This window comes from Mytilus galloprovincialis, chromosome 1 (genome assembly GCF_965363235.1).
Source record: "Mytilus galloprovincialis chromosome 1, xbMytGall1.hap1.1, whole genome shotgun sequence".
Classification (NCBI taxonomy): Eukaryota; Metazoa; Mollusca; class Bivalvia; order Mytilida; family Mytilidae; genus Mytilus; species Mytilus galloprovincialis.
In genome coordinates this window covers 58257468-58280977 of record NC_134838.1, presented here as the reverse complement: position 1 = coordinate 58280977, position 23510 = coordinate 58257468, and the positions used below count along the sequence as shown (strand labels likewise).

At 31.1% G+C, this 23510-nt stretch overlaps 1 protein-coding gene across 1 annotated transcript; it reads left to right on the top strand.

The window, feature by feature from the left end:
• The first annotated feature begins 3076 nt into the window (after nucleotides 1-3076).
• Nucleotides 3077-21528, top strand: LOC143082844 (G-protein coupled receptor daf-37-like). The gene is made up of 2 exons (XM_076258838.1): nucleotides 3077-3187; nucleotides 19772-21528. Exon 2 carries the CDS (start codon nucleotides 19789-19791, stop codon nucleotides 20776-20778), a length of 990 nt encoding a protein of 329 aa, XP_076114953.1. The 5' UTR covers nucleotides 3077-3187; nucleotides 19772-19788; the 3' UTR covers nucleotides 20779-21528.
• Nucleotides 21529-23510: the final 1982 nt, after the last annotated feature.

The window sequence follows — 23510 nt, the reverse complement described above, 5'->3', positions numbered from 1 at the left end:
AATATGTACCCTGTCCTCTGGACACTTATACATTTATGTACAAATGTATATGTAAACTATTTTCACATGGTATATTTTTCAATTGAAGTTTAATCGAAGGATGGGTTGAAATGCAAAGGTTTTTTGTTTGTTGTTTCGATTTTGAACTACGTTGTAATGTATGTAAATTAATACAATAATGGATTACAATAATACTATAATAACTGTTGATTTTGAGCTCGGGTTACTAAGAGATCGTTCGATTATAATATGAGTTCGTTAATCTAAAATACAATTGAATAGTATAGATTTTTTTTGTGAATTGGTATTAGAAAAAAACAATGTACATAAATATTAATATTTCGTTGAGCAAAAAATATCAATCATACTTTCATGCCAGAATACCAGACGACTTTATTTCATTTGAGGTGAAGTTAAGTGAATTTATATACAAATATATATGTTTTTAAACGATAACCAAACTGATATCGATGTAGCTCAATTGAATCAGTCTATACAAGAAGTAATATATGTCAAAACGTTCTGTATAAAACATCTCTCTTTCACTGTTTTTTTTCTCATTTCTGGAGAGCTCTCATGTCTTTATTTTTCTTGTTCTGGTCTCGGATTTAATGAATGCAATGTTTTAACAGACATATATCGTTAGTAAAACGCTAAAACTTTTACACTTATCGATTAATTTCTTCATACGAGACACATTTCATTAAATTTCCCATTTGTATGACCAAGGTCAATTGTTGTCCCGCAATATTTGTTTCTAAATGCGACAGTATTTGATCATAATTGTACATGTGTATCTTATCAGCATCGTTGCACGAATTGTTAGACTTGTAAAGTATAATAACAGGTTAGAATATTACATAGTTCGACTAATGCAGAGAATTTTAAAGGGAATAGAGAAAATCGAAAAATATTAAAACGTCAGTTCACAAACAAGAGAATTTATTAATCACGCTAAAACTAGAAATACGACTTCAGCGATGACGAGGTGGTATAGATCCATCACATTAATGTACTTGCACCAAAGAAAATCGGGATAAACCGATTGATACTATTTGCTCATTATGGGTAAGTTTATTGCAGTTGGAAACTAGTTTAACTACTGCTAAAAGTCGTTGGTATATCAAATTCAACGAGGGTCAACAGTAGTCTAAAGATGTTCGAACCACATGAATACATTTTGAAATTGCACTGGACAAGAAAGAATGCCTTGACAAAATCAGCATATTTCGTTCTCCATGCGTTGCCAGCTGTGCAAAACAAACCTCATAAAAAAGATCATGATTGATAATTCGATCGCAATCGATAAATTTAACAGATTAGGGAAATGTAACATTTAGGTAAACAATTTTTTTACGATCATTTGTGATAGAATAGCCCGTCCGATCAATTCTTTGAGGAACAGACGCTAGTTTTACAGCGATTATGTTAAATAAGGTTAAAAGTTGATATTAGAATGAACGAGCAGTAGACGTGTTAGTTCTCCAGCAGGTCACTGTTATGGACATACGATCTTAGGAAAATAACACTGATAATGCATACCAGAATAAGTATGTTAGGTCTGTATTTAGCAGATGTAAAATTCATTTCCTTTCAACTAAAACCATAAGGTTTGTCAAATGTTTATCCTTCAAACGTCGTCATAACATTATAATAGAATTATTGTAACTTTTGTACATGAATGTCTTCATTAAACCTGTATATCCGGTTTATTGAGAATAAAGATATATTACAAACGTTGAAGACCAAAACACACAAAAGAATTAGAACGAGAGCAATTTTTACGGAAAACGAAGTTTTCATTATTAGACGAATGCGTCTCGTGAAAAGGATGTATACTATTTCAAACGTTCATGTAGAAAGTCTTTGATAATTGTTTCTTCTAGCTGATCACACCTGTCTGTCAAACATTGATGACGGTAAATTGACGCGATGTCCGTAATGCTCTGAACCACTATTACTGCTTTGACTACGAATGCTTTTATGGGGGTCATCAGTATGCTAGATTTGACAATTAAGTTAGAAATATTGCTGTAATGAAGTTAATTAGTATCCTTGTGGTTTTCATTATAAAATCATGAGTGTGTTATTTCCTCGTGTTATGAAATTACTATAAATAATAAAATGCGTGATCTTTGTAAATCAAGTTCGATTTCATCCTTAATTACTTTTTTCACCTGTTGGTATCAAGTTTCATTAGAATTTGACAAGTCACATACATCTTAAGCAAAGGTCATTTACATGCATATCTATGGTATTAGTAAAATTATAATCATGGTACCTTTGATAACTATTAGTAAAATATCCTCTGTCGACATCAACTATAGTTTTGGAAACAGAAACGTCAATTTGGCTATGATATAATTTTCCGTGGTAAGACTTTTTTCTTTCTTTCTTTCTTTCTTTCTTTCTTTGTTCTTGTTCTGGTTTTATTCTTTATTTTGTTCGTGTGCTGTATTGGTGATATATAATAACTTTGCTGGGTAAGGTTTCGTGGAACGTCCATTTCAAATCAACTTATTGAACTTGTTATGATACTTGTAGGCATTAACCTTACACCAAGTCGACTTTGCTATGTTATCATTAAAGTTGTAATCAAAGAAAATATTACAAACACAACTACTATGTTATTTCATATATTTTTTTTAGAACGGAATTAAGAACACAATATTTTTGCTGTTGGAAATGGCACATGAAAAATCAAAAATATACAATCTATTCAATGCGTTTTACTGGCAGTTATCTAGTTTCTTGTGTTTTCAATTCACTGAATAAAAATATTTTTGTAATAAAAGGGTACATGATTTGTAAGAATTTACGAATAGTTTTACTTTACACTCTGTTTGAGACGACTTATGATAAACATGATCACTTATCAAGAATGTAAAATGTATAGTACCAAATCATTAAACATTTAATGCTACGTTGCAAACATTATCTGTGTCGTAAATAATGTCTGATTATTACCTTCATTTTTCATAAGGTATATCCATGTCTCCCAATCAGAAAATAATTACAACATAACACACAGTAAAATACTTTTTCCCGATATCTCACGTTTAGTGATCAATCCTTCGTCCGATGAAATAGCGGTATTCCGATGAAGATGTCAAGTTGTTTTACGAGAATAGACTTGGATGAATATTAGTTAACAAACTGGAAGGAATTTAATTTTACTCATTTATAGGTAGGAAATAAATTACTTTATAACTTATATGCAATACTATCAGACAGTATACATTCAAAGGATATTTATAACGATACTAACTATGCTAGACTTCATTTATTTAAAACTCAATTGTCGTATCAAGCGATAAAATGTTTCACTATAAATTTCTTCTCGCCATGCTACTGGTTATTTCTTCTATTTATTTTATTCCTGTCATGTATTTATGTAGAATGACGTCAAAAGCAGAGTTATTAAAATTATTTTTATGTGTCTTGAAATCTTAGTCATATCAGTAGTAGCCTGTTGAAACGTTTTACCTCAGTAGACAATCTAAATTATTTCCTGACTTTTTTTAACCTTTGAATCATTTCTAAAATAGATATATTTATTACAATACTTGAAAAAAGAGGATAACGGAAGTACCTTTTATATTTAACAACACACAAAACCACATCAACCAGTAATACCAGACTTCTTAAAAAAAATGCAACAACATACCACATTATATAGGAACCCAGACTTTGTAGAGTAAAAAAACCGAATTAGTCAGTTTATGGTAAGCACAAACCTATCGCTGTGCTCATTTCGACAAAATGTTGTAAATATGCAAACGCGCCATAAAATAACTTGAAATAAAAGAAGCTATTTATTTAGAAGCATGGTCAATATGTGCTCGCTTTAATGATACATTTTGCCCACCTCCCAGCCCTTACTAAAAGAAAATTTCGAAGATTAAAAAACAACAGGTTTTATGAAGTCGTATTGTAAAATCAGTAGTACTTTTTAAGGGGTCACTGTATTTTTATAATTGGCTGACATTATCACATCGTTATCAGCTAGTTCAACTCGTCTGTAGCATTGAAGTGATGAAGATGTTAGCGTCCTCCCTAGTTTAACTTCATCTTTTTGAATGTTGTTTTTTCTATTTACGACACATGTGTGAAATATACTTTTGAAAATTATACAACGATAGCGACTTTAAAAAGTGAAAGTATCCGCTATGTTTAACTAGGTAACGGTAACTTAAGATTTGATGTCAGAGTACGTTATCAAAGTCAGCTTTGATAGAACCCATTTTTTTTTGGTTCAAATACGAACTTTATTTCTCCATGAAAGTAAAGAAAGCTTTAAATTAATTGAAGTTCATTAGGTCGAAAGATTAAATGTTCTGTACCGAATATTTGAAAAAGATATGTTGGAATATGCATACAAGAGGTAACACAATAAGTCATTTTTCTAATTAAAACTTATTTTCAGTAGACTATATATCTTTTTGATACTCGGATTATAACTGATTATAACTTATTCAATCAAAGTCGAATCGTGTAAAATTTTATGTTCCTGTCTTGTTTTTTTCTTCTTCCGATGTTTTTGTTTTATATTAGCTAATATAGCGACTGACTTTTGTTGCATTTTATCAATTTTTTCTTAATGAAATCATTTCTATGTAACATAACGTACGCGAAGATATCGATTCATTAATCCTGGCTTTCTATAATATCATATGTAAGTTAATATTATAATAATCAAATTATTCAAAATAAATAAGTTGTATGCTATACAGATTTAATGATTTTATTATATACAGTTATAAAGTTATCGTATTCAAATCATACATTCATAACGCTTATACATTTGAGTAAATTATTATGTAATGGCCGACCTTAACAGTAAGAACTATATCATGATTAATCACCGACATAAACTTTATAACCACGAAGTAATAAGACAACTGCTATCAATTGAGGGAGAACTGTTTACCTTTCCAGATCACCTGAGTGTACTTCCGACCGGTTATTGTTTGGTGTTTCGTTTTACTTCATCGTTTGTTGTCTCTGTGATGTTTTAGGCTGGATTTGGGGTTATATATATTTTTTCTACAATGGTATCACTGTTTCAGTGACATCTGCAGTACTAATGAGAAAAATGGTAATTGTTTTATCACACCCTAAGCTTATTGCTTTTCTGAGGATGTGCATGGTGTAGTGTCAGATTATATTCCTCTTAAATAGTTTTAAAAGACATTTAATGAAATGCTTTTCTCACAAATAATCTGATCTGAAAATTATACTATTACCTTTAAAGAGGTATACATTTGCTTCATAAAAAGATATCCTTTAAAATAACAGACACAAACTGTATACATACTTGCATTTTCAATTACACACACACACCACAATCATCATCACGGAACACTTGAATTTAAACCTATGGCTTCTTAATTAATACTACTTTTTAATATTAGATAAAACGTTTTTAGTCCGTCAAATAAATGACATTATCGGGGTTTTTTTCTTTATCAAATTGATGGTATAGTAATTTACAGAATGTCTGGTTTAAAACTGATTAATTGTACTCTTCTTTGTTTATAATGGTTTTCTTTCCTGTTACTTGTTAGTTAGAATTGAGATCACATGCAATTTATCTAATAGAACAAATAATTTAATTAAAGTTACTTATTTGAAATTATCATTATATTGATATACATAAAAGAAGGTGAGAAAAAAGTAAAATGACAAAAATACTGAACTCCGAGGAAAATTCAGAACGGAAAGTCCCTAATCAAATGGCAAAATCAAAAGCTCAAACACATCAAACGAATGGATAACAACTGTCATATTCCTGACTTATTGACAACGATGCGTGAACAAAGCCAACAGACACAATAGGTAAAAATGTTAAATATACAGCAGTCAACATTGTTTTATAATCTTTTAATCACTAAAACAAATAACAAACAAAGAAGCACAAAATGGCATAAATTTTGAGATAGCAACTTAAGGACACAAAATAATGACAAAAAAGGAACGACAGATACAAGAGGGACAGTCAAACTCAAAAATTGAAAATAAACTGACAACGCCATGGCTAAAAATAAAAAGGACAAACAGACAAACAATAGTACACATGGCACAACATAAAAAAACTTAAGAATAAACAACACGAACCACACCAAAAACTAGGGGTGATCTCAGGTGCTACGGAAGGGTAAGCAGATCCTGTTCCACATGTGGCACCCTTCGTGTTGCTTATGTTATAACAAATCCGGTAAATAGTATAATTCGGTAGGTCACATTCATAAAAGGGAAGGGGATTGTAGTTACGACGTAAGGAACATATCCAATATCATTTGTGAAACGGTTTTTCCATAACGGTCAACCAACTCGTGATTGCGTAATTTACGAAGAGATGATTTCACCTTCACCATTTGGAACTCGTGATTTAATAACTTCCTTGTAAGCAACAACCCGCTAACAAGAAAATCATGATAGGAAATGCAAGCACGGGAATATCGTATCAATTGGGAGATATATACGTATGCAGGTGCTGCTGGAATGTTGCTACTTAGAAATGGAAAGTTCACAATTGGAAAGCTGAAATCATCTCTTTTGTCGTAAAGTTTTGTTTTCAATCGACCCTCATTGTCATTTTCTAGATGTGAGTCAAATATCACGGCAGTATTACAACATTTGTATCTATAAAGTTTGGTAGTCACACAGTGTTAATTTGTCATTTTAACTTGTAAAAGTGATTCCCATTGGTCGTTAAATTTTCTATTGCAATTATGAAATGATATTGTATGTTTCTTCAGAAAACAGTCCGTAATGTTAGTGTGTGTGTCCATAACTTGATAACCAACTACGAGATCTATTTCAACTCTCAATGTGCACCTTATTTCATCAAAATGAAAGATTAAGACCCTGTCACAACCTATATTTTAGATTGGGGTTGAATGTAGATAAGCTCTCTCGGAAGATATTAGTAAATAATCAGTATAAATATAAAGAAAACATTCCTGTTATTGCTGTTATCCAGCTGAAGAGTCAGAATCTCAAAAATTAATTGTACAGCTCATCAGATTTTTTCTTATCTCAAATTCGAACAGTAATTTCTTATTAATTACTTGTACTAATAAATGAAAAGGTAACTTTACGTAACGTAGCAGCTAATTGCTAAAAAGTAAACGGAACCAACAGGCAAACAACAGCACAACACAACAGTACACAAAACACAACAGTACACAAAACACAACATAGAAAACAAACGACTGAGCAATACGAACTTAACCAAAAACTGATCGCTGGTGCTTTGGAAGGGTTGGCAGATCCTGTTCCAGATGTGGCACCCGTTGTGGACTTCGAAACGTTTTATTTCGAGCATAAATAGTTATCATAGGTACCAGGATTATAATTCAATACGCTAGACGCGCGTTTCGTCTTCATAATACTCATCAGTAACGCTTAGATCAAAATAGTTATAAAACCAAACAAGTACAAAGTTTAATTCATAAATAAATGTCATGAAAACTTTATTTAAGCAATCATATCATACAAATATAAATTTAATGATAAATTTTGAAGTTATGACCATTCCTAAATAATCAGGGTTCTGATACACTCATTGGTAGTCAAGATCAATAAAAAAAAGACTGGTCGATGTAGTATGGAACGACTTACTCTTTGATTTTGTGGAATATAAAAGAAAAAATTGATTTCGATTTCTAGTAAATAACTTTAATTTGAGAGAGAAAAATGCGTACTGTATCCAGGATGAGCACAAGTTGAAAAACGTATACATCATAACGATTTGTAACATATTGACATGCAAACGATTTTTCATTCAAAATTGAAATGATTAACAAATAATAATTAAAAGGAGTAAGATTTATCTCATTGAAATAAAAATAAAATATGACATAATCGACAAAGACGAATCAAAATGATATGATAAACGGATTTGTGTGCGTGGACAAAGTTACTATTGAAATGTTTAAAAATCTAAATTTTCCAGAAGTAATTCAATTGCAAAAATAACTGTAATAATGCTACTTTCAGTCTTGTGCCAATTATCTCTGGAGATCAAAAATGATAGATTGCTATTCAACGTATTATGTTAGTCAAATGCATATTTACAGCGATTGAGCAGAAAGAAAACATTTATCAGGATATTTTAATGACAATTACATGGTCATGTGGAAGATTTGAAAATTGAGACGGTTATTTAACGGTTCTCGTTTTTATTTATAATCAGTTCAGTGGAGATGCATTAAAAGATTTTTTTACTAAAGCTGTACGAGTTGTACATAAATTATCGATGAAAAAAATGTATTTAAAAATGTGCAATTTTCACACACACACACACACACTCACACAACAATAAACGAAAGTTTTAAAGTTAAATAATTTAAAATATAATCTTTACTCAGTTGTCCCCACAAATGAACTAAATTGTAAATCCTAATTCAAACAACAAACTGGATAAAAACTGTCTATTGAAAAAAATGAATTAGATATCATGGTCTTATTGATAGTCACATTTATCTCTTTGCCTCGATATTGAGAAAATTACTTCTCTTTTGATGATTTAGAATCTTTAAATGCATTCATTGTCATTTAAAGGATTTTAAAATAAACTCATATCTGAGTGAAATATATTTTTTTAATATTGATTAGACCGTGGGTTTTCCCATTTGAATAGTTTTACACTAGTACATTTTTGGCCCTTTTGTAAAATGTAGCTTGTTGTTCAGTGTGAGCCAAGGCTCCGTGTTGAAGACCATACCTTGACCTATAATGGTTTACTTTTATAAATTGTGACTTGGATGGAGAGTTGTCTCACTGGCACTCATACCATATCTTTCTATATGTATTAAGATATCTTCAGAGCAAGGCCAAGCAATTATTGTTTACTTTGTCAAGAATGACAGAAGACCATTACTGGCTATAATTACAATCTGAATTGATACACATTTGTTCTCTGTAACGTTACAAAAATATATTTGAACCTTTCTACAAACGACCATACTGCAAATACATGAAAAACTAATGATGCGTTTGCAAAAATTTATATTTGGCACAGATGTCGCCGATAGCTAGGAGTCAAAGCAAGTATTCGGAAACTGTTAGATTCCTATCTAAGTGTTTCAATCAATTAATTACAAATTAACACAGGGGTGATAAAACCAAGAGGTTAAACCACTCAAAAATGTACAGTATAGGGAGAAGTGTCTAAACCTATTAAGAAGCAAAAATATGACATTTTTGTCATTAAAGAATTCTTTAATTTTATATATATATATATACTACAATTCTATTCATCATGCATACTGACTAAGAACATCAACAAGTTTAAAAGCTAAAACCCAGCAAATTGATATGTAAAGGATTTGTAAATATGTGTAATCTGATTAGAATTATATATTTCAATAAGCTCGGTTGTATTTGTTTTTCACTCGGTTTTACATAACGGACAAACAAATCTAACGAATCGGAGTAAGAAATCTGATTGTATTTAGCTATTGAAAGTGTTTTAGTTAGTATATTTGTTTTTCAAAACAACGTAATATACAATGCTGATATGTGTAGTCTTCTTATACGTGTTCAGGTTTAATGTCGAACTAAGGAGAGTTGTGGTGTAGTCCGTTCCAGGAATACATTTTCGGATCTCCCTTGACACCATTTGCAAGTATGGTCTTGGGAAAAGATGATAGTGTATCGGAAGGGAAGATAAATGACTGACCCGTGTTAAGATAGAGCCATATCTCTTGCACGTAAAAGACATACTTTTAGATTTCGAAAAAGAACAGACTATTGACACTACAAGGCAGCACTCGCACCTACAAAGTGGAAAGGGATTAATATGAGTTGCAATAACTTGTTTCTCAATCCACTGTAAATAATTATGTATTAACTAAATCATTGTAGATTTCGAAAAGAAAAGCAGCATAAGGCCGCTACAAGGCAGCATTCGTACCCGCAAAGTGGAAAGGGATTTAAGTTACAATAACTTGTTTCCCAATAATCCACTATAAAAAAAATTGTTTAAACTAAAACCTAGAAATGTTCATCATGATAAATTTTTGTTAAAAGCAGTCTATATGTCAGTAAAGAAGGGTTGTCATCACCTTTACACTGGTAAGACTGGTACGGCAGAATAACTTCATGGTATAGTATTTTTGGAAATATTACCCTTTTGCAAGTACATAATACCATAAGACTAGTAAATGATACGCTTAGTTAAGAGTTCGTTATTTTACTAATTTCACATAGGGTACGAGAAACTGAACACAACCAGCTTAAAAGAGAACATCACAACAACAAAGAGATTTCAATCTCAAAATATATTGCCTTTAAGTTAGCTATCTTTGGCAAAATCTTTTCAGACATTTAAGCCTACTATCTATGATGAGTTTATTTCCTGTTCGACAACTGTATATCTGTTGATCTTTTCATATTTTTTATAATTGTAGATAAATAACTAAAGCGATCATAATGGTCATTATTGATTATGTTAAAATTCGTTTTGTCAATAAAGGGTAGATACAATAAACGAAACTATCAAAATACTAGACTATCTAATATCTATAAATATTTATCAAATTTACCAAGCTTATGATTTAATACAGCAGACGCTCGTGATTAGTATGCTGGAGTTTCTTATTGACAATATATTTGTTGAATTTGAAGGTAGACTTTTTTCAACAAATTTTCGGCATTCCTATTGAAACTGTGCGCCTCTCCTTGTCTACCTCTTCTTTTTTTTATGTAAATCGCAGTTCCTTCAGACACATATCAAAACAAGAAGATCAAAAGAGCCATGATATTTAATTTCACTCTCAGACTTTTCATTAACAAGCCAAACTTCCAGTAATATATCCCCCAAAACTAGAAATTAAAGAAACAACATAAACGTATAAGTTAATCGAACCATGTGTCTGTAAGGGTAAGAATTCGGTCCCATTGCTTAAAATCTTTCAATCTTTTATGGGTAGATTTTACATAGATAAATAAAATTGTATAATAAAACAAACAAAATGAGGTATTTGTATCCCTTTTTTACATTTTTACCTGTTATGTCTGTTTGTTTGTTCACGCATCGTTCTCAATATAATGAAATTTGATGCGACTGTCATACAAAAGAGAGGTTCAGCTAGCTATAAAAAGCTATATAAGCTAGCAGGTTCAATCTATCATTTTCTATATAAGGAAATGCATTTTCACGCCAGGAATATGACAGTTGTTATCCATTTGTTTGATTTGTTCGAGCTTTAGATTCTATAATTTGATTCTAGGAACTTTCCTTTTTAAATTTTCATCGGAGTTCAGTATATTTGTTCTTTTACTTTTTTTCTCACGCACGTATAGACATATTCGTCTTCAGAAGACTCGTCAGGGTCGCTCTGATCAAAATAGTTGAAAAGCCAAATAAGTACAAAATGACTAGCATTGAGGATAAAGAGATGATGTCAAGTGCCAAAAGGCTAACATTTGCATTTCAGGAAGACTGTCACTTAAATTTCTCTGCAAGTACGATACACGAGTTGACTGAACTACATTTTTCACAAATAAAAAATATCTATAAAAAAAACCAAAGAAACTGCATGTGCAATGCTTTAAATTTGACTGAGCTGATACATCCAAATTTATTTGAGTTGTGAAAACCATATTTTGTTTCAAGTTTTTATATTTTAAAATTTTTACCATTTTACCTACTAAAATAATAAAAATGAAACAATTTTAATTCAAGATTAAAGATTTTTTCAAGTTTATACAAATGATCATTTACTGAGATTTAGTAATGAATCAATGTTTACCAGTAAAAAGAAAATTTCTTTGCAAAACAATTCCAAGCACCATCAAACAATTACTGATCGTGTCAGAAATTATAGAAGACTATTACCTTAAATCATTTTGAGATGCAGAAATGGTTTTGAGTCGAATAAAGTCAAAACAAAGGAGACGAGTTGATCACATCTTATCTGCAACGACATTTGCATCTGATCCAAAAGAACTAAGTTAACTTTTATCCGTCTGCATCTTTTACGTAAATGCAGGGTAAATTTGGTAAATCAGATTGATACAGTAAATGAATAAAAAATTTGACATTTCCTTCATCCATAGCAAAGATTTCATCGTACTTTGTGAAAAAAAGAAATGTATAATTCATTTAACTATAACTCCGAATATTGAATATGCTTTTTGCGCAATCGGGACTGTTTATCACATTCATAAGTTGATTAAATGCAATACAAACTCAAAATGTCAAATAAATCAAGGTTAAACCTGCATGCAACGTTTCGTTTTTCTTTAATGCTGTGTCAAAATTTGGCTTTGTCAATGTCCTTGTTAAAAAGAATTTAAAATAAAAAATACGGTCACCAAATATCTTTTAAGGCTGTTCGCTTCTCGTATTTTTTACTTTTGTCAGACATTTGAAATGTTTCGGTTTTATCTATGTCGTGCCATTGAAAACTTTCCACCACCTTACCCTAACATTTCTTTTCTTTATTTATTAAAGATATGTTCGAAAAAAAACAATACTTGAAAATCTTTTAAAATCCTTGTTATTGTAATAGTTTTGAAGAAAAAAAATGTGCTAATGATAAATGTATGAAAAAACAAGCGAGAACCGTTTCCTGTCAATTTATATATGGTTTATGTCTCGAAAACGAAGGCACGGACCATTAATTTTGTCTGCTTGTTTAGATTCGTAAATGATATACATTCAATTTGCAACAGTCTTTTAAAGTGTCATACAAGCTAGCTTGATTCACCATTTTCTACATACGGAAATGCCTGAACCAAGTCAGGAATACGACAGTTGTCTTACATTGGTTTGATATTGAACTTTTGATTTTTCCACTTAAGGGGATTCCCGAATACATTTTTCATATAGTTCGGTGGTTTTTGTATACTTACTTTTTAAAAAGCTTGTTATTTTGAAACAGATCATTAACCTTATACTTCATTCAAAGTGGTAATGTAGGTGGGAAAATACCACAACACGTAGAAATAAAACAACGTTGACTGACAGAGTTTCATTAACTCATTATCATTAAACAATTACCCTGATACATAAAATGAAGTGTACAGATCCGAAGGATTTATTTTTTGCTTTTATTCATCAATATTGAGTGTAAGGCTCTTCCAAATTATACCTTAATGTTTCTCCTGTAACATTTTTGAGGTAAGAACGTATTCACAGTTTTTCTATTCGTTCAAATGTCGTCTGCTGTGGTGCCAAATAATTTTTCTAGTAAAATAATTTCGACGTAAAAGATCACTAATTCTAAGTTTATTTTCTCGGAAAATACTTTTGATATGGTAATACAAGTTTTGGTGTGAAGACGTAGAAAAATACTGTGTGAGATAATTTGACTAAATAATTGTGCTGAAACTTTTATAAAACCAATGCCATTAGCAAAAACAAAATTGCATTTAGGACGTTGACATAACCTTGCGTATAAGTCTTGTATTTGCATCATCCAATCAATTGTTAAACGTTAGTATTTAATTCCGAAGAGAGAACTATAATCTAGTACTCTAAACATATTATAAATATTTTACGGGGCTAAGAATATTGTCAATCAAAAAGTATTACACATTTGTTGTTGATTAAAGATGAAATCTCTTATGATCAATACATATTGTATTGTTGACAAAAGTAGTCAATAATAAAATCATAAAATCAGTAACCACTTCAGAGAAGGGTAGAGAGCGGACTTTAAAAAGTATGTACTTGTATGATTGTGTGTTAATAGTAAAAAACAAATATTGAAATGTCAGCTGTAATTTTTGGTATTTGAGACATTTAAAAATTGAAAACACGATGCCCGATTGTATTAAATACACAAGAAAGCAATATATAAAACAGCACTTTTCTTGCAGTTAATCATCAAAACTAGCTCTATGCGCACTAAATTATGTACATTTTTGGGGTTGTATTTTTATTTAGCAAATACCAAATTCCAATGAATCAATAAATTCTTCTATCGAAAATGCATGTTCATGTTAATATAAAATAACCGAAGGTCATACTTCCTTTGTTTGAATACGAACATCATTTAAGTGCAATGTAGTCCCATTGCACCGCCAGAAAAAAGCAACATGAATGCAAAAATTTGGAGAATACTACATTTGTTTTAACAAACGCAAGATAGCAAGTTTTCTTATAAGGTGCTAATCGTGTTATAACATAAATGAAATAAAATTTATGTTGGAGTGTTGATTAGTGTTACAAATTAAAACGAATTTCACCGATATAAAATCGAAGAAAAAAATTAAATGCATTTATGAATGTCGATAAATATTTTAATTGCATAACACGTACATTTAGCATATTGTTTACGCTTGTGAGTCCTTCCATTTGCTAAAGTGTTCATCCTTTCAAATCCTCTTACAGCTTTTTTTACCAGAATGTTTATGTAATACAGCTGTACAACTGTAATGATTTTTTTCTTCAAATTATTAACACAAATATGGTAAGATTAGTGATAAGTCAGTTGTGAGATACCGAAAGGGTATTCAAAGTAATACAACGAAGACAAACGAATAATGACGAATAGACAACTCAGCAACATAAACCAAAACACAAACCAGATATTAACTATATCATGTTTAAACTTGTTTATTTCTAAATATTTGGTACACTTTTTGTCCACTCAACGTGTCTAGTTTATATACACATACTTATGTCCAAGTTTTCTTGATTTTTATTTTTATGAGGATTTTACTAACTAGTATACTTAAAAAGACTGAGAACTTACTAAATGTTTCCGTGTGCATATATCTTCAGAATTGTCCTTTTAAAACAGAGAGGAGAAAGATGCCAAAGTGTTATTTAATCTATATGGCAAAGTGAACTTACAACGCTATGACAATATAAAAAATACGACGAAGACAACATATGTTTCTAATATCAGAAGCAGTTGGTACTTTATTTTATATTATCTTTTATTTATCCAGGAATAATCGTCCCTGAAACATAAAATTTTGTAACAGCGTATTATGATAATTTTTAAGTCAAATCAAACGAGTTTCTTGTAATTAAAATGTTAAGAAAATGATTATATTTAACTAAGTCATCCATGTACTTTATCGTCACATCTATAACGTATAAATTTGACAATTATATTTTACTCAGAGATTATTTATCGGAAACTGGTTGGTCATTGGTTTCTTGTGATTTTTTGATTACGTTTACCGATCATGACCTTAATAAACAATAAAAAAATAATGATATAGCAAGTGAAAAAGCATGATGATAAACACTGCGATGTTTTTTTTTTTTAGATTGTTAAAGGGTTTGACTTTGACGTATACAAAAATAATTGAATCAATTGAAAAGTTATATTTATTCCATGTTAGTTTCTCTTTACTTTTATCGCGGTATTCTCCCTTTCAACCTCGCTATGTGGTTCCAAAACTCAAACATGATGTCTCGTTATTGAGGAACTACACACGGTAAAGCTATTATAGGTGTATTACTGAAAAGTACGGAAAGATGATAACTAATTAGCAGCGCATTTCTGAAGATTTGGATCAGATACATGTAAAGGATTTCCGTTCAAAAGAATGCCCATGTACAAGTGTTTTATAAAAGAGTTCAACCATCTAAATGCACATTTGGTGAAAACAATGTTGATTTATTTCATATTATTACGACCGCTGAGTCGATATCTCTGCTGATGAACTGTTAGTCCTACAGGTTATAACTAGCCGAGTAGTGAGTGCTTCGGTATTGTCATGGAAAGACAGATATTTTGTCATTTTGATTTCCTGTTACAAATTTTTTGAATTATTTTGAAATTAATGAAAATATTTCCCTCTTGGTCTGAATTTTTGTCTTACTTTGGTTATCCTTGTTATCCACTATGCTTAAGGTCTTCATCTTTTATAAGTTTTTGGCTTTTAACTATTTTAGACTTGATCATCACCAAAGAGACATTCATTGTCGAAATGAGATATGTACTGTTAATGAATTTTAATCTGGAATGTCATGACTGTAATGAACATATTCATTTGACTACGGATTATTTTTTTTAAAGCTACTCCAGTGTATTGTTTGCAATCTTTTTTTGATATTTTGTTGTCTAAATTTTTGAATGAGTGACTGCACGTTTTTGAAACTGCTTAAAATCAGAAAGGACGGAAGAAAATAGCCAAATCCGTCTTAGGTTTTGGGCTTTTAATATTTTAACCTCGAGCTCCATTGATGATTATATCTCACTGATTATAAAAATGCGCATCTGTTGCAGGAAATTTGGAACTGTGTTTTAGAAAAGGTCGTTAATTTGGAGCATGGAATTTCGAAATAAATACGTATAACTATAATTCGTCAAATGACATTCTTCGGATGTTAATAAGAAAATAAATCAGTCAGTAATTTGTATTTCTATTTTCGGTTTTTTTCTTCACGACATATTATGTCTTAAACTCTTGTTTTTAAAGTAAAACAATAAAAAAAAAAAAACTGATAAAGTAGCTGGTAAGATCTTGGTATTCAGGTGTGAGCAGCAGTGTTATCTAAATATAAAGTTTATATATATTTATAAAGTTGAAGACATCATGGTGACATAACAGATGCCAATTCTTGCGTCACTAGTTGAAAAGGATTAAGGATTTTTATCTATTTTGAAAGTACAGTTCTGTCTCTCATCAAACATAATGTTTATAAGAATTTTTGATGTTATTTCTGGTCGTCTCTATTGAGTTTATTCACATCTTATCTAGCAATAGACACGGGGCAATATTGATCATGCCATTAACGGTAGATCACTGTGTTTGTTACATTAGGTTTTTTTGGGGGTTTGTTTTAAACTTTGCTCATATCAAATCATAAACATATGGTTTGATGTTTAATGTTACAGAGTAAATTTTGGTTTGATGTGGGAGGTCGTGGGTTAGATTACTTGCCAGGTCAAAACCCAGATTTGAAAATTGTTACGTGGCGTTAAGAAGTAAAGGCAAAGTCTGGTGGACTGGGCGTCAGAATACGGTGTTTCCGCTAGGGTGACATATCATCTTAAGGACTTCTACCACCTGAACTTGCACGTTACAACTCTGTCTAATCGTGTTGGTTAAGTATAAACCAGGTTTAGTGATATTGGTTTTAATAAATATAAGTATATTGTCTAGCATTATTTTCTTCAATTGAAGCTAATAACAATAAATAAGAACTGCGATACACTATGTCAAGCCCGTACATATGTCATACTGATCTCTCCATAAGCTTGATTGCGCATATTATCGTTTAATAGACTGCGCATTTGTTATTTTGTGGTGTATTATAATCTCCAGGGTTAGTGACGTTGAAATGTATAAACGTGTAATAGTACTGAAGAAAAATAAAATAACAACTTTTATAATTAATAAATCTAGCATTATAAATATGGTCAGTAGGCATTTGAGTCATATCTTTACTACTTTTAAAAGACACACATTACACAAACAAATATATATGAATTTTAAACATCATTTGTTATTCCAGAATTCATTAAATTTTGCAAAACCGGTACTCGATAGTATCAATAGTATTACAATTATCAAATCCTCTAGCTTTTCATCTGATATTTTCTGACATGTATCACCTTTACTGTTTTCGTCCACTTATTTCTTTGGACCACTTGAATTTATTTGTCATTAACCACAATTATACTGCAAATCTAAAAACACTATTTGCTAACTTCTTTGCAATTTCATTGACGCTGCATCTTAAAATCTGACGATAGGTAGTTTTTATGTAAAGTATGCATGCACTATAATAACAATAACCCTCTCAAGAACGGCTTGTGAGTGATATTTATCGCACATATTGAAGCACGCAATATAGAAATGCATGATATTTTGCGGAATCCTCTTTGAAGAAATTAGTTAGATATCTTTTCGGTCAATAGTTTGTTCAGCAAGTAGCCAAAGCTACGGATAGATATAAAAGCGTTATAAAAGTTCGTTTGATCTTGTAATAAAAACGATATGATTAAAAAAAGAGGGACGAAAGATATCAAAGGGACAGTCAAACTCATAAATCTAAAACAAACTGACAACGCCATGGCTAAAAATGAAAAAGACAAAAAAACAACAGCACACACGACACAACGTAGAAAACTAAAGAATAAACAACACGAACCCCACCAAAAAACTAGGGGTGATCTCAGGTGCTCCGGAAGGGTAAGCAGATCCTGCTCCACATGCGGCATTAATCGAACTCTAGCTTATTTTGTCATATTTTGTACATGAGAGTTTTTCCACAAAAGCGTCAGCAATGATCCTAATAAAGTTGAACGGAATTCTATACAGTAAAGTTGATTTCTCGTATTCAAAGAAGCATTTTAATTTGGCTCATATTGATAAAAAAATTAGGCTTTTAAACTGAGTATTGTTTGTTCGTCTTTTTTCTTTTCTTTTGACTATATGGTTGAACTTTTTTTAAGGACTCTCCACCTTAACATTTTATTTACTTTTTAATGTTCCTTTATTTATCCTAAGATGGGTACATTTTAGCTAAACTCCTTCCCTCGGTTTGGCTATAGTTGTTTGTATTTTTGGGCCTCGAGCATCACTCTAGAGACAATAATGGTCGAAATGCGCATCTAGTGCAAATAGATTAAATGGTGTTTATGTTTTTTTTATGGGCCACATAATTATTTTCTTGTTGAATGTGTTATAATGTCACAGTATGAAACGACACATCTGTTGACCTTGTAGAATATGTCTTTAAAATGTTTTACAATTTTTTAGTAAACATTGTATTAATTTATTGACATACGTAAATCATTTATCAGCTGTCACAACAATCGTAAGTTTTTTCCTTTAGTTACAAAATCATTTCGTGTTTTATGAAGAAACTAAGACTTAATTGGGAACAAAATATGATGCAATAATGAAAGAATGTTATGTCTTTTCTGAAAGACATAATGATAATCTGTTATACAGCTTTTTAATTTTTTTATGCAAATATATATTGAGTATAACCCACTTGAGATTGTTAATCTCATTTTAGTTCAACAAATACTAAAAGCGGGATAAAGTGTATAAAGTTGCCTTTAAAGTAGAACTTTTATTTTGTTGTTATAATCATTCAATAGTGCTTGGTTGTGTAAATTTAAAAAAAAAACAACAAAAAAACAGATCTATTAAAATTATCATCATTGTGAATGTCTTCCAAAGTATCTCAATACACTAGTATTATTTTCATCAGTTGTAATCCTTTTTAACTATAATATTCTGCTTATTTCTATAACTGCTGTACCCATATTTTGACTACTTCATTTATTATGTCTGTTTAGTTCACGCATCATTGTAAATATAACGGAATTAGATGAGACTGTCATCAATGTGAGAGGTTTAGCTCTTTAAAACCAGGTTTAATCCACCATTTTCTACATTTGAAAATGCCTGTTCCAAGTCAGGAACATGACAGTTCTTGTCCATTCGTTTTTTATGTGTTTTGTCATTTGATTTTGCCATGTGATTATGGACTTTCCGATTAGATTTTCCTCTGAGTTAAGTATTTATTTTTGTGATTTTACTTTTTTGGAGTCTGATATTAATCATACAATATAGAAATAAATAAAACAATTTCCAATCCTTCTTCTTTTTAACTGATTTCAAGTTTCAATCAAAAAAGCAAACATGATACATGATATATTGTCATGATAATGATTGTTAAAATAACCTCGATAAGGTAAACGGATAAACGATCTCTATTAGAAAATGATTATGTCGACATTATTTTATTACTTCCCCAGAAATTAAAAAAAATGCTTTTGTTATGAGATTTTTTAACAGAAATTCATTTGAATATTCCATATTTTTACTTCAGGTGAGAAGGGAAAAGACATGGAGAATTACACAAATGCAACCAATTTAACTCGAATTTCAGCATTTCTACACAAGAACGATAGTGTTGTTTTCTATAACTTTGTGGCAGGACTGTATGTATATGCCATACCATTAATCTCCGTCATCGGCGTCATTGGAAACGTTTGGTCTTTTAAAGTTTTTGTGTTTACAAGTTTTAACAAACATCCTTCTAGTATATATCTGGCAATGCTTGGAGTATCGGATACTTGTTTTTTAATTGCTCTAATATTCGGATGGATCGGAACAATACACAATTCAACGGTGAATACAGGAGTTTTATGTTTAGTATCAGTGTATATAGCTTATGTGTCAAGTTTTTTGTCAGTTTGGTATGTTGTGTTAATTATGGTAGACCGTTTCATTGTTGTCTGCTTTCCGTTAAGAGGATATCGACTTTGTTCAAAACGACGCTCACTTATTGCTGGAACTGTAGTTACAGTATTTGGTATTTTATTTTATAGCCATTCCTTTTTCACAGTTCAAGTTGTTCCAACACCAGGCGGTTTTTCTTGTCAATTGAACAACGATTACAGACATCTTGTAACCGTCATCACATATATCGATACGGGTATAACTTTTGTATTTCCGTTCGTCGCCATATTTGTTTTAAACATTGTTGTCATCGTGACTATTCGGAAATTTAGCTTCAAGCATGTGACACTACGCGGAAACAAATATTACTCACCGCCCCACAATATTCTTTCGAATGCACAAATGAGACTGACAGTTATGTTGATTGTAGTGGCTATTGTATTCCTCGTTCTTAACTTGCCGAGTCATGGCATTCGATTCTACATTCTAGTTAAAGATCTTGCACAAACAAAGGATTTGGTATTGTTTTTGTCCCAACAGATATGTCAAATATTATATTATATCAATTTTTCGGTGAATTTTACTTTGTATGTCTCTTCAAGTAAAACATTCAGACGTTGTTTGTTTGAAAAAGCCAGATGTTTAAGGCACTGATCGTAAAAGGATAGCAAGCCGTTGATGAAGGTACATTTATAACAAAATTGTTGTTTTGTAAATTATAATCAAACATTCCTTTGATATGATATAAGTTAGGGGATTTTCTCTATGTGTGGTCAGAGTCACACGATTCTGTTAAATCATCAATATGAACATGTCCGTGTGTGTGCCCTTGAGATATTAAAGTTTCAATTCCAGAAACTATGCCGGAAAATTAGTGTATCCGTCGACTGAATTTTAATCAAAGAGAACAATGTATGGAGGACATCCATTTACAACAAGGAAAAGGGTAAAAAGAAATAATAGTTGCAAAATCTGTAACTACGATATGTACACAATAACAATAAAAAATTAGACGAGTTTTGGGCAATTCTTAATGCATTGTTAGAAGACTTACAGAAAAGAAACGAAATTGCGAGCTGCGATCATTATTGCTAAATGACTAGAACATGGTGTTGAAGATTTATTCGTCAAATTGCATTATATATCTAGATGTTATCATTTATTCCATTTTTAATAAGCAAGAGAAGAAAGGAGTGAAATTTGTTTAAGTATTTTCTACCTGCAGCTATTTTTTCATATATGATGATATGTTGCAACATAAACAAAATATGTTGGTACGAAAAGTTCACATTGTATAAATGATCACTGATGTCAGCTTGATACATTTACAAAAAATATCATAAAGATTTAAGGTTTGAATTACATTATGTATTTTTCTGGTATATTATCTATTGATTAAACAAACCGTGATAATTCATTTCTATTTTGGTTTTGCTCAAGCGTTTCAAAAGTCTACGTTCGTAAATTTTAGCAACAAATAAAAGTCATATTTTTCGTTTCCGCACTTTTAATCATAGAATTATCGTTTTTCAACGAACATCAGTAATAACAGTTAGTTTCATGTTAACTTCTATGAAACGCAATTGTTGTCTGCACGAATATGTTTAATTCGATATTTACTTCCTAAAAACACATTAAACATCCTACTAAAGTCCTCCTTTCTCACCGTTTAAACAAAGTTTCATAAGTAATGAGATTAATGCACATTTAAGAATAAACGCTAAAAGAATAAACCGGTGTGTGATGTATATGCACACTCAAATTATCTTTAGCATAACAATGTGCAGATTTGATATGATAGAAAATGAGAGAACTATCCACCAGAGTTAAAATGGAGTGGTGGTAAGCAATTATAAGCAACCGTACGGCATTCATCAATGAGAATAATCCAAAGCGTACAGCCGGCTAGAAAAGGCCCCAACATGGAAATGTGAAACAATTTAAACGAGAAAACTAAGGGCATAAACCTAAGGGCAAAAACTTAATTCATAAACAAAACAAAAGATTCATTGGATAATATGAATAAAATAGCAGGGTCATTTTGTAGTTTACGGTAAACAAATCCGACCAAAACATATTGTTGCATTTCAAATCAATAAGACTTTGTTGTCTATAGACCTGTATATTTTTTTGACATATTTGTTTGTTTATATAGTAGTTCTTGTTATAACACAATGTTGACTGCTGTACCCCTTTTTCGTCATTTTTACTTATTATGTTTGTTTTGTTCACACATTGTTGTCAATATATTGGAATTTCATGTGACTGTCATACAAGTGAGAGGTTTAGCTAGCTATAAAACCAAGGTTAGTCCACTTTTTTTCTACGCAGGAAAAATATTTGTACCAAGAAAAACGACAAGTATGATCCATACGATTGGTGTGTTTGAGCATTTGATTTTGCCATTTGAATGGAAACTTTTCGTTTTCGTTTTTTTCTTAACATGCACAGATGTGTAAAATGTCCTATTTAAGGAAAAATAATGGAATAAGAAACAAAAATACAGACTCAGGGTAAGTTTCGAATTGTCAATATCTATATACACTCATCCCTTGGGAATAGCTGTCTAACACGGTTCCATCAATGTGGTACTTGAAGTATCCACTTACAAAAACAATATCATTTACTTAATGATATCATCTTGATTCCAATGTTTTTAAACGCTTTTTTCGAAACATTTAGCGAGAGATTCATTTCCTTAGATTAAGCCATGATGCGGACAATGCTAACTGTAGTTAGTTGATTACGATTTTCCGTCCTCCTGACAGAATATTTCGACTGAGAGGAAAGTCTGACTTACAGTTAATAGTAAAGTTACTGCGATGGCTTTTCATACATTTTAAAATAAAGCTTTGGATAATAGTCTGTAGTTAAAAAATATACTTGACCATTATATTGTGTCTTATACTTGACCACTATTTTGTGTCATGTGTGCTGTTGTTTGTTTGTCTTTTTCATTTTTAGCCATGGCGTTGTCAGTTTGTTTTAGATTTATGAGTTTGACTGTCCCTTTAGTATCTTTCGTCCCTCTTTTATAACCATTGGGTCGATGTCTCTGCAGGTGGACATTTTGTCCCCAAGGATATCATCCGCCCAGTAGCAAAACTACAATTGCATGAATTTACGAAGATCAAACAGGAAACTGGCACGGACGTCGCCCAGTATAAAAAGGTCAGAAACAGACGTTTTTGATGACACAGTACAACACTGTCGCACGAAATGTGAGACCAAAGGCTGCAAAACTTGTGCAATTTTAATTACAGATGCTGAATTTACTAGCAATTTGACCAAGAAGTCATATTTTACTGTGATCTCAATTGTAAATCGATAAATGTCGTCTACGGATTAGAGTGCAGACTTTGCGGATTGGTATACGTCGGTGAAAC

Bases quoted from the DNA above. Each gene is read 5' to 3' on its own strand.
- LOC143082844 (XM_076258838.1), top strand. From the start codon at position 19,789: ATGGAGAATTACACAAATGCAACCAATTTAACTCGAATTTCAGCATTT.